At 54.0% G+C, this 15,418-nt stretch overlaps 1 protein-coding gene across 1 annotated transcript; it reads left to right on the top strand.

The window, feature by feature from the left end:
- The first annotated feature begins 1,779 nt into the window (after positions 1-1,779).
- Positions 1,780-10,021, top strand: DDX20 (DEAD-box helicase 20). Its single transcript, XM_068159568.1, has 11 exons — positions 1,780-1,985; positions 2,084-2,178; positions 2,370-2,538; positions 2,940-3,054; positions 3,140-3,282; positions 4,638-4,776; positions 5,820-5,878; positions 6,099-6,181; positions 7,742-7,847; positions 7,939-8,040; positions 8,736-10,021. The coding sequence occupies exons 1-11, from the start codon at positions 1,787-1,789 to the stop codon at positions 9,791-9,793; spliced, it is 2,268 nt and encodes a 755-aa protein (XP_068015669.1). The 5' UTR covers positions 1,780-1,786; the 3' UTR covers positions 9,794-10,021.
- Positions 10,022-15,418: the final 5,397 nt, after the last annotated feature.

Below are 15,418 nucleotides of genomic sequence, written 5' to 3'. Positions count from 1 at the left end.
GCTTGGCAATGGAAGAATAATGACAGAGGGAATGTGCTTGTACAGTGGAAGCCACTGTTGAGACTTCCCAAATCCCATTGCAATGAATTGGAAGCTGCATGTCCAGAGCCTCTGGACTGCTCTGACAATAAAAGCTGATATGCATAAAGCCAGCCCCATGATTTAAAGTAAGTGCTCCACAGAGGCTAGTAAGTAATGCACATACAAGAGATTAACACACTTGGCCTTTGCTGGGGGGAATGCTCTGCTATTCATTTTGCCTTTCAAATCTTGTTTCTGTGAGCAGTACAGATGTGTCCCAGGCAGGGTTTAATGGAAGACTCACTTCTAGCATCAGGAGGCTGGAAGGGATCAGGGCAGAAGGGATCAGGGCAGAATGTCCCCACTCTTTCCTTACAGTGGGACAGCTGAGAGATGAGTGGGGACTGCTTGCTCCCCAAACTGAGCTGCAGGGAATCTGGGCACCCACTGTCAGCAAGCTAGTGACACTGGCCAACTTGGTCCATTTTGTCCTCCCCACCTTCTTTTTGTCTTCCCCACCTTCTTTTTGTCCTCCTCACCCCCTTACTGTCCTCCTCACCCTCTTTTTGTCCTCCTCAGCTTCTTTTTGTCCTCACCTTTTTGTCCTCCTCATCCTGTTACTGTCTTCTTCATCTGTCCTCCCCACCCTCTTACTGTCCTCCTCATCCTTTTTGTTCTCCTCACCCTCTTTCTGTCCTCCTTACCCATTTTGTCCTTCTCATCCTCTTTTCATCCTCCTCACCCACTTTTCATCCTCTTCACTCTCTTTTTGTCCTCACCCTCTTTTTGTCCTACTCACCTTCTGTCCTCCTCACCCTTCTTGTCCTTCTCATGGTCTTTTCATCCTCCTCACCTTCTTTTTGTCCCCCTCACCCACATTTTGTCCTCCTCACCTTCTTTTTGTCCCCCTCACCCACATTTTGTCCTCCTCACCTTCTTTTTGTCCCCCTCACCCACATTTTGTCCTCCTCACCTTCTTTTTGTCCCCCTCACCCACATTTTGTCCCCCTCACCCTCTTTGACAGCCTCCTCCCCCATTCCTTTGCTGCCCTTCCCTTCCCTCTCACAGCTCCCTTTCTTTCCCTCTGCTCACTCTTCTCTGCTGCCCCTTCCCTCCTGTCCCCCTGCTGCCGCTGGCCGTGCGCCTGCTTCCACCCTGCCCTGGGCTTGTCCGTGCCCTGAGCCCAGCTCCTCTGCGCGGTGCAGCTTTACCTCTGGCCGCAGCTCCGCTCTGGAGCTCACGGCCAGGCCCTCACCGCTCCGCTCCGCTCCCACTGTTCCTATCCTCTGCGCTCATTGTAAATCCAAGCTTTCGTGCCGTTCATCAGAGACACGACCCGGGGAAGCCTGAATTCCGTGCTGTTCGCCGAACAGACCCAGAGAGGCTGCGGCAGAGGTTTATCCTTCCCCGTGCGCGGGGCTGCTGGGGCACCACCACCACCACCACGCACTCTGTCTGCGCAGGTGAGCGCGCCCAGGGAGATGCACAGTCGGGAGTCAGGGCCTCGGTTATGGGCACAAACAGGAAAGAAGGGCTAAACTTGGTACAAACAACTTAACCCCCCAGCAAAGGTCCGAGGAGCCCCCGGCCGCACCCCCGCAACCCTCGGCCTGCCCCGCCGGCCCCGATGGAGCCATCGCGGCACCCCCTGGCGGCGCAGCACGGCGAGCGGCGCTGATTGGCTCAGTGCGCCTGCGTGGCGCGCACGTAATACGTCACAGGCAGGCGACGCCTCCCGCCGCCGCCGCTTCCTTCCCTTCCAAGATGGCGGCGCCCGCGGACTCGCCGCCAGCGCCGAGCGAGGGCCGGTTCCGCACGCGCGACGTGCTGATTCCCGGCGGCCCGTCCGACTTCGGGTCGCTGCTGCTGTCGGAGCCGGTGCTGGCCGGGCTGGAGGCGGCCGGGTTCCACAGGCCGTCGCCGGTGCAGCTGAAGGCCATCCCGCTGGGTCGCTGCGGGCTGGGTGAGCGGGCTTGGCCGGGCGAGGGGCTGGGCGCGGCGCCGGGCTGGGGGGCACGGCACTCAGGGGCCTCCGGTGACCTCTGTGGTGGCTCTTTGCAGATCTCATCGTGCAGGCCAAGTCGGGCACTGGCAAAACCTGCGTGTTCTCCACCATCGCCCTGGACGCGGTGGTGCTGGAGAACCTCTCCACGCAGGTGAGTGCGCAGCGGCCGCTCCGCTCCGCTCCGCCGCGCCGAGGAGCCGGCTCTGCCCTTTGCGAGGCAGTCGCATCTCCTCTTGGGAGAGCGATATTGTTGCCTCTGACCCGCGAAACACGAAATCATCATGACTCGAGGCAGGTCAGAACCACCCTGCAGCTTTCAAGCTTCATCCCTGACCCTCACAGATTCTGATCTTGGCTCCCACACGAGAGATTGCTGTGCAGATTCATGCTGTCATCACCACCATTGGCATCAAGATGGAAGGCTTGGAATGCCATGTCTTCATTGGAGGCACTCCTCTGAACCAGGACAAAGCCAGGCTGAAGAAGTGCCACATAGCAGTTGGCTCCCCAGGTATGGGTGGGCTTTGCTTTGTGCTCCAAAAGCCACTTCCCACTGCAGGGATTGCTGCTCTTGGGACATGGTCTAAGTGAATGGCTCTGATAACACACAGAGCTCAAATGGGAAAGCTTGAAAGACCTGGTCTAGTGGAGGTGATCTCAAGTTGGCCTGAAGGTATCAGCTGTGCTAAACCTCCAGACTGGGCTGGGTGTTCTATTTGTCAGTAGTAGGGGATGGCCTCCAAGGCAGTGCCTGAGTCACTCAGGCCACGTGTTTTGAGTGAGATTATTCCAAACACACCTCTTTAGAAAGCCTTTTAAAGTTAAGTCTGTGGAAAAATGATGGACTTCATCATCCCAACCTCTCAGTGAGTGCTTTCAAAGCTTCTTTCCCTGTTCTTTGTTCACATGGAGGCCGAATCAAGCAGCTGATAGAGTTGGACTACTTGAATACAGCCAGTATCAGGCTCTTTATCCTTGATGAAGCAGACAAGCTCCTAGAAGAAGGCAGCTTTCAAGAGCAAATCAAGTGAGTAAAAAAACCCCACCTGCCTCTTAGCTACTTGCTCAGCAGATAAATGTTTGTGAGTCATTGCCCTTTCTTTGTCTCTCAGCTGGATTTACTCTTCACTGCCAGCCAATAAGCAGATGCTTGCTGTCTCAGCTACTTACCCTGAGTCATTGGCTAATGCTTTGACCAGGTACATGAGAGAGCCAACGTTTGTGAGGTTGAACCCCACTGACCCAAGCCTCCTTGGTAAGTAGGAGCTCATTTGTAGTGACACTGTTGTCAGGAGATTAAGAGGAGTGTGCTAAAAACCCCAGAGTCACAGAATGGGTTGGGTTGGAAGGGACCTCAAAGCTCATCCAGTTCCAACCCCCCTGCCATGGGCAGGGACACCTCCCACCAGCCCTGGTTGTTCAAGGCCTCATCCAAGCTGGCCTTGAACACCCACCTGCAGGGAGGGAGCATCCACAACCTCTTTGGGCAACCTGTGCCAGTGTTTCACCACCCTCACTGCCCAGAGTTTCTCCCTAATGTGCACTCTCACTGATTTCAAAGGCACACTTTGTTCTTCATCCCCTCCACAGGTCATGCATTTGTGAAGGATTTGCTCCCACTGCTGCTGTGTTCAAAAGATCAGTGATAACTCTGACTTTCTGTTGCTTTCTCTAGCTGTTCCAAACATATTTCAGCCAAAAGGAAAATGTCCTGGAGGCTCTTATTTGGCATGGGAACACACCTGCTATGAGGACAGGCTGAGGGAGCTGGGGGTGTTCAGCCTGGAGATGAGAAGGGAGACTTAATAGCAGCCTTCCAGTGCCTGCCATTTGTGTCACAAGTTTGTGGCTTCACCTAGCCTTGAGCTGTGTGGTTTGCAAAGGTGGTGGCAGTGTGAGGTTGTGCTGCTAAGGAGGATTTTATTGCAGCACTTCAACAGGAGGCTGCTGTAGGAGGTGCTCTTGGGGACCTGCATTGGCAGGAGGTGTCCCTGCCCAGGGCAGGGGGTTGGAGCTTGGATCATCTATAAGATCCCTTCCAACCCAACCCATTCTGTGGTTATTGCTCTCCTGTAACACCTCTGCTACAAGGACAGGCTGAGGGAGCTGGGGTTGTTCAGCCTGGAGAAGAGAAGGCTCCAGGGAGACCTTAGGAGAAGCCTTCTACTACCTGAAGTGAGCTACAGGAAGACTGCACATGGTCTGTTTGCAAAGGCCTGCAAGGGCAGGATGAGGGCCAAGGGTTTGAAATTGGAGTGGAGGAGATTCAGATTGAATGTGAGAAGCAAGTTCTGCACCACGAGGGTGGTGGGACACTGGAACAGGTTGCCCAGGGAGGTAGTTGAGGCCCCATGCCTTGGAGCTGCTCAAGGTGAGGCTGGACAAGGCTGTGAACAACCTGATCAAGTGGAGGATGTCCCTGCTGACTGCAGGGGGGGTTGGACTGGATGAGCTTTGGAGATCCCTTCCAAGCCAAACCATTCTCTCTGAGTGTTTGTTTAAATGAGGTCTGTGCTTTAGCTGCAGTGGGTGGTGCTGGCAGCAGCATGGCACTGTGGCTGGGGTTCCTGCAGCCCTTTCATTTGGTGGTGGTCTTGGTTTCCCCCTCAGGGCTGAAGCAGTATTACAAAGTTGTGAATTCCCATCCCCTTCCCCACAAAACATTTGAGGAGAAAACCCAGCACCTGCAGGAGCTGTTCAGCAAGATTCCATTCAACCAAGCCTTGGTCTTCTCAAATCTGCACAGCAGGTAACAAGTGGGAGCTCAGAGCTGTGGGGGCATGTGCAGAAGTTGTGTTCTGTCATAGAATCAGCAAGGGTGGAAGAGACCTCAGAGATCATCAAGGCCAACCTGTCACCCAACACCTCATGACTAACTGAGCCATGGCTCCAAGTGCCACATCCAATCCCCTCTTGAACACCTCCAGGGATGGGGACTCCACCACCTCCCTGGGCAGCACATCCCAATGGCCAATCTCTCTTGCTGGGAAGAACTTCCTCCTCACCTCCAGCCTGAACCTCCCCTGGCACAGCTTGAGACTGTGTCCTCTTGTTCTGGTGCTGCTTGCCTGGGAGAAGAGATCAACCCCCACCTGGCTCCAACCTCCCTTCAGGGAGTTGGAGAGAGCAAGAAGGTCTCCCCTGAGCCTCCTCTTCTCCAGGCTAAGCAACCCCAGCTCCCTCAGCCTCTCCTCCCAGGGCTGTGCCCCAGACCCCTCCCCAGCTTTCTTGCCCTTCTCTGGACACCTTCAAGAGTCTCAATGTCCTTCTTAAACTGAGTGGCCCAAAACTGGACACAGGACTCAAGGTGTGGCCTAACCAGTGCTCAGTACAGGGCAGAATGACCTCCCTGCTCCTGCTGGCCACACTGTTCCTGATGCAGGCCAGGATGCCATTGGCCTCCTTGGCCACCTGGGCACACTGCTGCCTCATGTTCAGCTGCTGTCAACCACTACCCCCAGGTCCCATTCTGCCTGGCTGCTCTCCAGTCAGGGATGAACTTACACAGAGCCTCTCTGAGGTCTCAGGGCAGTTTGCACATTCCAGAGCTGAGGAGTAAAGGGGAACAAAGGAATTCTTCAGCATGAGGGCCCCTCAGACACAGCAGAGCACAGTGAGGCCTGGTGGCCTCTTGTCCTTTTCCATCTGTAAGGCAACTCTTGAGGACCTAAAGGTGGAAGTGGCTCTTTGGGGCTGTATCCCATGGCTGTGTGGAGCAGCCTGTTGTTGAGCAGTTCTCCATGGGGCTTTTAGACCTGCAGGTCTCAGTTCTCACTTTGTGTCTCCTGGCAGGGCTCAACATCTGGCTGAGATCCTGACCTCCAGAGGCTTTCCTGCTGAGTGCATTTCAGGTAAAGCTGTTGCAGGCTTCCTGGTTGTGTTCTAATAGTGCAGAAGTGTGACCTAAAGAGAGAGACTCATCTTGAACCTTGGTTTGCAGAGCCTCTGGTGAAGTAACTTCAGAACAGCCTGTGAATCTTTGTGGGGCTCTTCAGGGCCTAAGGCTTAGCTTTTGCCCTGATGACCTTCCCTGCTTTCCAACTTACTTGTGCATCATCTTTGTGCTCCTAGGCAACATGAATCAGAACCAAAGGCTTGATGCTATGGCTAAGCTGAAGCAGTTCCACTGCAGAGTCCTGATTTCCACAGACTTGGTGAGTCAGTGTTGCCCAGCATATCATGGGATGGCTTAGGTTGGAAGTGACCTCAGAGATCATCTGCTCCAACCTCCCTGCCATGGACAGGGCCGTGAGGATGAGCAGGGGGCTGGAGCTGCTCTGCTCAGAGGACAGACTGAAGGAGTTGGGGTTGTGCAGACTGGAGAAGAGAAGGCTCCGAGGAGACCTCCTTGTGGCCTTCCAGGATCTGAAGGGGGCTACAAGAAAGCTGGGGAGGGACTTGTGAGGGTGTCAGGGAGTGATAGGACTTGGGGGGGATGAAACAGAACTAGAGGTGGGGAGATTGAGATTGGATGTTAGGAAGAAGTTGTTCCCCATGAGGGTGGTGAGAGCCTGGCACAGGCTGCCCAGGGAGGTGGTGGAAGCCTCATCCCTGGAGGTGTTTGCAGCCAGGCTGGAGGTGGCTGTGAGCAACCTGCTGTGGTGTGAGGTGTCCCTGCCCATGGCAGGGGGGTGGAGCTGGCTGAGCCTTGAGCTCCCTTCCAACCCTGACAGTTCTATGATTCTATGACAGGGACACTCTGCTGCTCAAGGCCCCACCCCTGGAAATATTCAAGGCCAGGCTGGACAGGGCTGTGAGCAACCTGACCTAGGGGAGGATGTCCCTGCTGAGGTCTCTTCCAACCTGTTCTGTTCGGTTCTGTTCAGCAGGGTTGGACGTGCTGAGCTTCCCACCCAATCCATTCTGTGTTGTATTTAAAGCCCTCTTCACCCACTCAGTTTTCTGTTCCCCTTTCTCTCACAGTATCACAGTATCACTTAGGTTGGAAAGGACCTTGAGGATCATTGAGTCCAACCTACCAACACAGACCTCATGACTAGACCATGGCACCAAGTGCCACATCCAATCCCCTCTTGAACACCTCCAGGGATGGGGACTCCACCACCTCCCTGGGCAGCACATCCCAATGGCCAATCTCTCTTGCTGGGAAGAATTTCTTCCTCACCTCCAGCCTAAACCTCCCCTGGCACAGCTTGAGACTGTGTCCTCTTGTTCTGGTGCTGCTTGCCTGGGAGAAGAGACCAACCCCTTCCTGGCTACAACCACCTTTCAGGTAGTTGTAGAGGGCAATGAGGTCACCCCTGAGCCTCCTCTTCTCCAGGCTAAGCAACCCCAGCTCCCTCAGCCTCTCCTCACAGGGCTGTGCTCCAGACCCCTCCCCAGCCTTGTTGCCCTTCTCTGGACACCTTCAAGTCTCTCAATGTCCTTCTTAAACTGAGGAGCCCAGAACTGGACACAGGACTCAAGGTGTGGCCTAACCAGTGCAGAGTACAGGGGTACAATGACTTCCCTGCTCCTGCTGGCCACACTGTTCCTGCTGCAGGCCAGGATGCCATTGGCCCTCTTGGCCACCTGGGCACACTGCTGCCTCATGTTCAGGCAGCTGTCAGTCAGCACCCCCAGGTCCCTCTCTGTTTGGCAGCTCTCAGTCACTCTGACCCCAGCCTGTAGCTCTGCCTGGGGTTGTTGTGGCCAAAGTGCAGCACTCAGCACTTGGACTTGTTGAAAGCCTCCTTTTGGCTTTTCCCCTGCAGACCTCTCGTGGGATTGATGCTGAGAAAGTGAACCTGGTGATCAACCTGGATGTGCCTCTGGACTGGGAGACCTACATGCATCGCATCGGCAGGGCCGGGCGCTTCGGTGAGAGCCGTCCAGTGGAGCTCTGGAGCTTGCACCATCCTCCCTGGCCCTCCTCAGGGGGGTAACCACACTTCTGCTCTGTGTCCCCCAGGAACTTTAGGCCTGGCTGTGACCTTCTGCTGCCGTGGAGAGGAGGAAAACATGATGAGGAAGATCGCTCAGAAGTGTAACCTGCAGCTTCTCCCCCTGCCAGGTAGGTTCTGTCCTGTGAATGCAGCTGCTTGTGGTGGTGGTTTCCTGCTCTTCAGAGCTGCAGACAGGCTCCCTGGGGAGCTGATGTGGTTTCTGTGCTGGAGTTGATTTAGTTTGATGCATGCTAAGGACTGCTGCTGTGACTGCTGTGGCTGTAGGAAGCCATCACTTCCTCTAGGCAGTGCTAGAAAGTGAGCTTAGTGGATGGCTGTGGAGAGGAGAGGAGAGGAGCTCTGCATCCAGGTGGTGCTCCTCAGCACCTACAGAACTCCTTGAATTCCCCAAACTCCAGGGTGGAGCCTTGCTCAGGCTGTGAGATGCAGTAGGAGAAGGGAGGGACAAGATTTGCTGCCTTTGCTTTGCCAGAAGCTGCCCTGCTGGCAGTGCAGCATTTGGCATCTTGCACCAATTCTTTTGGTGAGCTGTTGAATGAGGATGTGACAGATAGGTGGCAGTGACAATACAAAGCACAGGGGCTGTGCTGTTTGTCTTCATCTGCTTTTTGCTGCCTGCCTTGATGAGAATGTTCTGGCTCTGTGTTCCTTCAGCACTTGCAGGAGGGTCAGGTTGTAGCTCTAACTAAATGTGCCTGACCTCTTTTCTCCTGCTGTGCAAAGCTTTGCTTTGATGCTTGTTTGGGTCCTGGAGGTTGGGATGCACTGAGCTGAGTGCCTGATTTGTTTCCCTGTTGTGCAGAGCCCATCCCTCCTGGACTGATGGATCAGCTGGAAGATGGGGAGGTAGAAGTGAAGCCTGTTACCCAAGCAGGTGCCTCAGTGACTTCTGCCCCTGTGGGTCTCAGACCAGAGGAACCTGCACTGCAAAAGAGTGTGTCAGAGGCACCTCAGCCCCTTCCTGACCTTCCAGGGGATAAATGGAAGGCAGAAAAGCCTCTGAAACACAAGCAGATGAAAAAGTGCACAAATGCTGCAAAGAGAGAAGAAAGGAGTAGAAAGCCTCAGGCCTCCAGCTGCCACATGGAGCAGAGGAGTCGAGTCAGACCTGTGACCAGGGCAGATGGACCACAGAATGCTCAGGCTGCAGATGAGGAGACCTTAAAGAAAAACCTTCCTAGAATTCCATGCTTGTCTTCTTTCAAAACCCAGCCAAGCAGTCCCTGGAGCTTCTCAGGGCTTGTTGAGGACTATGAGTATTTCCTCAGAGAAGGGCTGGAGAGAGAGGTTGAAGTTGTAAGGAGTTATTCAGGCCCAGGAGAGCAAAGCCAGCTCCCCAGCAATGAGGTGGAGTGTAACACAGAGGTGGTAGTGAATGGTGCTGTGTCTGGTGACAGTGACAGCTTGGACAGCTCCAGGGCATCCTCCAGCAGCAGGGAGAACAACTCCTGCTCAGAGGCCTCCTCAGAGACAGAGGAGAGGAGCGCTGTGCCTGCAGCCCAGCGGGGTCAGGCAGGGCCCCATCCTGCACCAGAGAAGCCTCAGGAGCCAGCCCCAGCCCCAAAGCAAAACCAAGTGAAGAAGAAAGCTGGGAGCCAAGATGCCAAAGCAAAGAAGAGCCATTCCCATCACCCCCCCAGGCCAGCTGCCACCAGGCAGAGGGAGGAGAGCTGCTCCTGCAGCTCCTGCTGTTACAGTGGCCCCCCTGAGCCTTGGAACTCCAAAAGCCCCTGGGAGCATTACTACCAGGGGTGGCTTAGCTACTATGCTTACTACAGGAGCTACAGAGAGCTGAGCTGGAGGTATGCCTGCCACTTCAACAAGGTCTACTTTCAGGAGCTGCTTGAAAGTGGTGACTGATGTGCTGGCAGCTGAGGGTTTGGCTGCTTGGCACAAGGGAGGGCTGTGGAGGCAGAGCTGCTAGTCCACAAGGACCCTGCCACAGAGACACTGGTTTAGGATTGAAGGCCCATGGCTTCTCCCTCACCCCCCTGTGTCTAGGTCGACGTTGATGATGTTGCAAGTGGTTGGTAATAAAGATGAATTGGAAGGCCCCAGGATGGTCAGTTGCAGTGCTTGCCATCCAGAGGCTACAGAGGAAGAGAGAAGGCAGCCACTTAATGTGAGAAGAGAGGGTGGTGGGGGGGAACCACAACCCAACCCTGGCTTTATTTGCTTGGTTTGTCTCTTTGGGGTGAAGCTGAAGTGACCCTGGGACTCTGTTTGGAGGTGGGAGATCATTCCCTAAGTCTCTCTCTAAACACCAGTGAAGTGGCAGTGTGAATCCTGCATCTCAAGGCCTCTGCTGCTAATTTAAGTGCAGTTAATTAACATCCCATAACTAACATCCCTCTAGCTGGGGGTGTGGCCAAGCTGTGCAGTGGAGGATGCTTTAATTATGGGGAGAATGGGAAGCAATCATCATTGGCTTGGCTTGGCCTGTCCCTCTGGGTGCAGCAGTGTCAGCCCTGCCACACTTGCAGGAAAGCTTTAATTAGGAACTCCTGATTTAGACTAATTGGTGGTTCCTGCTTGCCTCACACTGCTTTGTCTGGAGCTGTCCTGAAGCAGGTAAGGATTGGAGTCCTGGCTGCCATAGGGCTATGGATGCTGGGCTGGTGGAGTGCTAGCTTTGAAGCTTCACTCTCTTAGCTCTCTGGGATCAGAGAGAAGACTCTTCAGTCTTTGCTTCCTCTCCAGGCTCCCCTGAGCAGGCACAGTCTGGTGGTGTCTTGTTTGGTTTTGTCTTGAGCTTTCTTTTGGTGGAAGCTCTGCTGCCTACCTCCTCTGATCTGCATTTCCAGGGAGACTTGCATCCCTCCTTTGAAGTGGTTGTCTTCAGGGATGCTTGATTGCTCCCCTGCAGCAGCTTCCCACCTTCATGGTGAGCACTACCCCAGCCTTTCACTCAGCCTCATCAATCCTTCCCTGCCAAATTCCCTCTGCAAGCCCTATGCTGTCCCTGGCAGCACTTGCTGGGGAGTGGTGCCTCTGAACAGAGTCACAGAGGGTTAGGGGTTGGAAGGGACCTCCAGAGACTGAGTCCAACTCCCCTGCCAAGGCAGGATCACCCAGGGTGGGTCACACAGGAGCACATCCAGCTGGGGTTTGAAAGTCTCCAGAGAAGAAGCCTTCACCACCACCTCTCTGGGCAGCCTGCTCCAGGGCTCCAGCACTGTGAAGTGTCTCTGTGTGGAGGTGGAACTTCCTGGGCTGCAGCTTGTACCCATTGCTCCTCTTATTGCAGAGCACCATGGAAATAGAACCTGGCACCTTCATCTTCCCACCCACCCTCAGATAGTTAGAGACATTGATAAGGTGTCCTCAGCCTCCTCCAGACTAAACAGCCCCAGGGTGCTCAGTCTTCTCTCCCTGCTGTGCAGGAGAGCTGTAGGACTGATTCAGTTCATGAGTGGCAGAGAAACGGAGCCCAGGGTCCTGTCTCGGTGTCCCCAGAGCTGGGGCAGTGGTGGCCTCTGGTGGGTGTCAGCCTCTACTGCAGGAGCGAAGCTGGCTGCAGGCTCTGCGGGGCTGCTGCTCCCCTCAGCAATGCTAATGTGTTCCTCAAGCACTTTGAAAAGCTTAACCTGCTTAAGTGACGCTTTCTGATGGGGTGAAAATGAGCTCAGCTCTGCCTGAGTTGTGGGGACATGAGGAGACCCTGCCTGCAAGACTTTGGCCTAAAGAGAGGTGCCCAGATGAGATTGAAGGCCAGGCTGGATGTGGCTGCGAGCAACCTGCTCTAGTGGGAGGTGTCCCTGCCTCTGTGGCAGGGGGGTTGGAACTGGATGGTCTTTGAGGTCCCTGCCAACCCTTAACAATTCAATGATTTGAAATAGAGACCCAAGATGTGCTCTCCAAAGCTCAGAAGTGCCTCAGCAAGAGGAGGAGTTTGCCTTCTGTACCTTGGTTTGTTCCCTGCCTCACTCCATTTGTGTCACACATCTGGACCTGAGCTGTGTGGTTTGCAAAGGTGATGGCAGTGTGAGGTTGTGCTGCTAAGGAGGATTTTGTTGCAGCACTTCAACAGGAGGCTGCTGTAGGAGGTGCTCTTGGGGAGCTGCATTGGCAGGAGGTGTCCCTGCCCAGGGCAGGGGGTTGGAGCTTGGATCATCTTTAAGATCCCTTCCAACCCAACCCATTCTGTGGTTATTGCTCTCCTGTAACACCTCTGACACTGAACACCTCTGTTACAAGGACAGGCTGAGGGAGCTGGGGTTGTTCAGCCTGGAGAAGAGAAGGCTCCAGGGAGAATTCTCCACTACTTGAGGGGGGGGGGGGGCTACAGGAAGACTGCAGAGGGACTGTTTGCAAGGGCAGGATGAGGGCCAAGGGTTGAGAATTAGAGTGGAGGAGAATTAGATTGGATGTGAGGAGCAAGTTCTGCACCATGAGGGTGGTGGAACACTGGAACAGGTTGCCCAGGGAGGTAGTTGAGGCCCCATCCCTTGGTGATATTCAAGGTGAGGATGGAAAAGGCTGTGAACAACCTGATCAAGTGGAGGATGTCCCTGCTGCCTGCAGGGGGGGGTTGGACTGGATGCCCTTTGGAGGCCCCTTCCACCCCCAAAACCATTCTGTGCCTCTATGGAAATGCATCTTGAGTGGCCCCAGGCCAACACCCAACCAATCCTCCAGGTGGAAACCTCCCAGCAGTGGTTTCAGAAGAAAATCTCCAGCATCCTCTTGGTTATTTGTGGCACATACTCTGTTTAATCCAGATTGGATACATCAGGTACAGCAGTGGCACAAGACTCAATACTGTAAATGATATACAAGTTTCAACATATGCACTACAAGTCCAAAAGAAGACAACAGGAAACTTGGTTCTCCTAAGGAAGTTGGTCTCAAATGAAGCTACCTGCAGCTGCATACAGTACATCTTGGTATCTGTCCTCTGGTGTTGGTAAGCAAAGCCCACTTATCAGTATGAAAAAGAGAAAACCAAAATCAGGTTGGGAGCCTCTCCTAACATGGAACTACTCCAGGAAAACACCATTGCATGGCAATGCCTCGGGGGGCTTGGCAGAACCAGGCCCTCCCAGGAGAGCTTCCTCGGGCTGGGGAGCCTGGGGGAGCTCCCAGGCGGCCCTGGGGTTGGGGTTTGGTGGTCACCTCCTCACCCCAGCTGGGTGAGGCCTGGGAGTGGTGCTAGGTGGAACCAGGGTGGAAGGAAACGTGCACACAGATACACACAGAGCAACAGAGCCTTGGGCTGAGAACAGAACTCAGGGAGGGCTTTGCACCAGCTCTTGGTCCCCTGGGCTTTTGCCTGCTGCCACCTGAAACCCTCCTGGCGCAGGTTTTTGTGTTCTGAGCACTTCTCTTTGTTCTGGAAGGGCTTTCTCCACATTTCCCTGTGGTGTCCTAGCAAGGGGGTGGTCAGGAATTGAGCTTCACCTCTCGAAAGAGGAGGGATTAAATACTACACAGCCTGTAGAAAGGGCAAAGAGAGGGGAAATGGCTTCTGTGAGGTCGCTGAGGGATTCATCAAGGCAACCAGGGGTGGAATGCAGCTTCCTGATGCTCAGGCTCCCAGCTCTAAGCAGCCTGCACGCTGCCTCCTGCTTGCTCTTAAAGGTTTGGAGAGATAAAATCACTGTGAAGAGTGTTTGTGGCATCAGTCAGTGTGAAAACTCAAACCTTCAGCTCTGAAGTCACCTCTCTAGGGCAGTGGCCTGAAGTGTTGGGGAGAGAGAGGAAAAATAAAGTGGTTTAAACCCCCAAATCAAATCAATTCAGATGTAGTTGAGGGGTAGATTATGTGAGAAAGGTCTAAACATCTCCCAAGGGAAGCAGTGGATTCCCCTACACTGGGCAGATTTAAGGCTCAGCTTGAGAGGGTGCTGGGCCAGCTCCTTTCAACCCTGGAAAGGTTGGAGCAGGTGATCCTTGGGGGTCTCTTCCAACCTGGCATTCTCTGATTGTTCTCCTAACTTAAAGCAGAATTAGGCCTTGAGCTGAAAGCTGCTGCTCTCCAGCAGCCACCTGGAAATGCTGTCTGTGAAACTCTGACCTGGGTGAGGGGAGGAAAAAAGCATGGCAGGATCCAAGGGGTGCTGTGAGCCATCAGTGGAATGTGCTTGCTTTTCTGTTGCCTGAGTTTGCTTTGTAAGACAAGTGAAAACCCCAACAGATTTACAACCTCTTGGAGGCAAAGCAAAGGATTTGCAGAGCTTGCTCTGTCTGACTTCTGTGCCCACCCCTGAAGCTGTCTGCTGTGGGAATGATGGATGCAGCTCAAGTGTGTTAGCAGCCTGCCTTGGGTTAAGCAAGCAGCAGTGAGGCAGGCTGAGTGCTTCTGGCCAGCTGTAAAGAAGGATTCCCCAATGACTTGAAGAAGAATTCCCAGTTAATGTGATTTCCCCATTCAAGCCATGTGTGTTGAGGTGGTTTTTTTGCCTCCCTTCCCCCAGCCCACTCCTTAGCCACAGTTATTGGACAGGCAAAAAGTAGCCTTTGGGAGAAGAATTTGCTGTAGGAAGTTTTCTATCCCTCCCCTGCTCGGTAGGCAGCTGCTGTGCTGCGTGGAAAGGAGAATGACTGCCAGGGTGTGAGGGAGTAGGGTGGCAGGGAGAGAGGAGAAAATGAGGAGAGAATTATGGCTGAGGGGAGGGGGGAAAAAAAGAGTCCTTGAAGTTGAGATCAATTAGCCTGGAATAAACTCTCCAGGGAAGCTGAGGGAGTCCTTTCCTGGGAGAGTTTCTCATGCAATGCACTAAAGTGCAGCGAAGGAGCTGGTGGGCAGAGGATGGATGGCTTTGTTTAAGCTGATTTTGGTCTAACCAAGATGTGTTGGCTGTGGCCTCTTCTTCCTGGGTCTCCTTAAGGCTCTGAAATGGAGGAAAAAGGGGAAGTAAACCACAGACCTCAGAGCAGCTGGAAGCCAAAGCCTAGGCGTGGACAAAGAGTTCCTCCTCATTCTTTGCCAGCTGGGTGTGATTCCTTCTATTAGCAGCCTGCTGCCAGGTGAGAAGAGAGCAAATCTATTAATAGAATCTGCTGGAAAAGTGTGAAATTATGGTTTCCCCTCCCCCCCCCCCCCCCTCTCAGAGAAGGCTTTGGAAAGAAAACAAAATGCTTGGGGTAGTGGGGGGGGTGAAAAATAGAAGGGAAGGATGCTGCTCCCTTGATCCTTTTAATATTGCTTTAAGAATCCCCTTCCACCTGCTCTTTGTACAAATCATCTGGGGTTGTTTGTTTCTCAGTGAATTGCTCTAAACCCAATGAAAAAGCTGCAAGGAATCAGGGGCAGGAGGAAGGCTTTGGAACCGCCAGCAGAGGCTGGAGGGTCGTTAACTCAGCTCTTTTGTGCCATCTGCTTTCAGATAGGGCTGGAACCTACCTATCTTTTGGGTGCTTCTCCTCCTAGAGGTAGCTCCCCACATGAGGAAACCTCTTCCCCATGCCTTAAGGCTGGCCAGGATGGAGGGGCATGCACTGGTTTGGTGGATGTTTGCAGGGCCCCGGGCAGAGGGGGTGCTG

The sequence above is a fragment of the Melanerpes formicivorus genome, unplaced genomic scaffold, assembly GCF_026170545.1.
Source record: "Melanerpes formicivorus ecotype bairdi unplaced genomic scaffold, bMelFor1.0.p_v2 SCAF_46, whole genome shotgun sequence".
NCBI lineage: Eukaryota > Metazoa > Chordata > Aves > Piciformes > Picidae > Melanerpes > Melanerpes formicivorus.
Note: the sequence above shows the minus strand (reverse complement) of the source record. Positions and strands in the feature narration are given on the sequence as shown.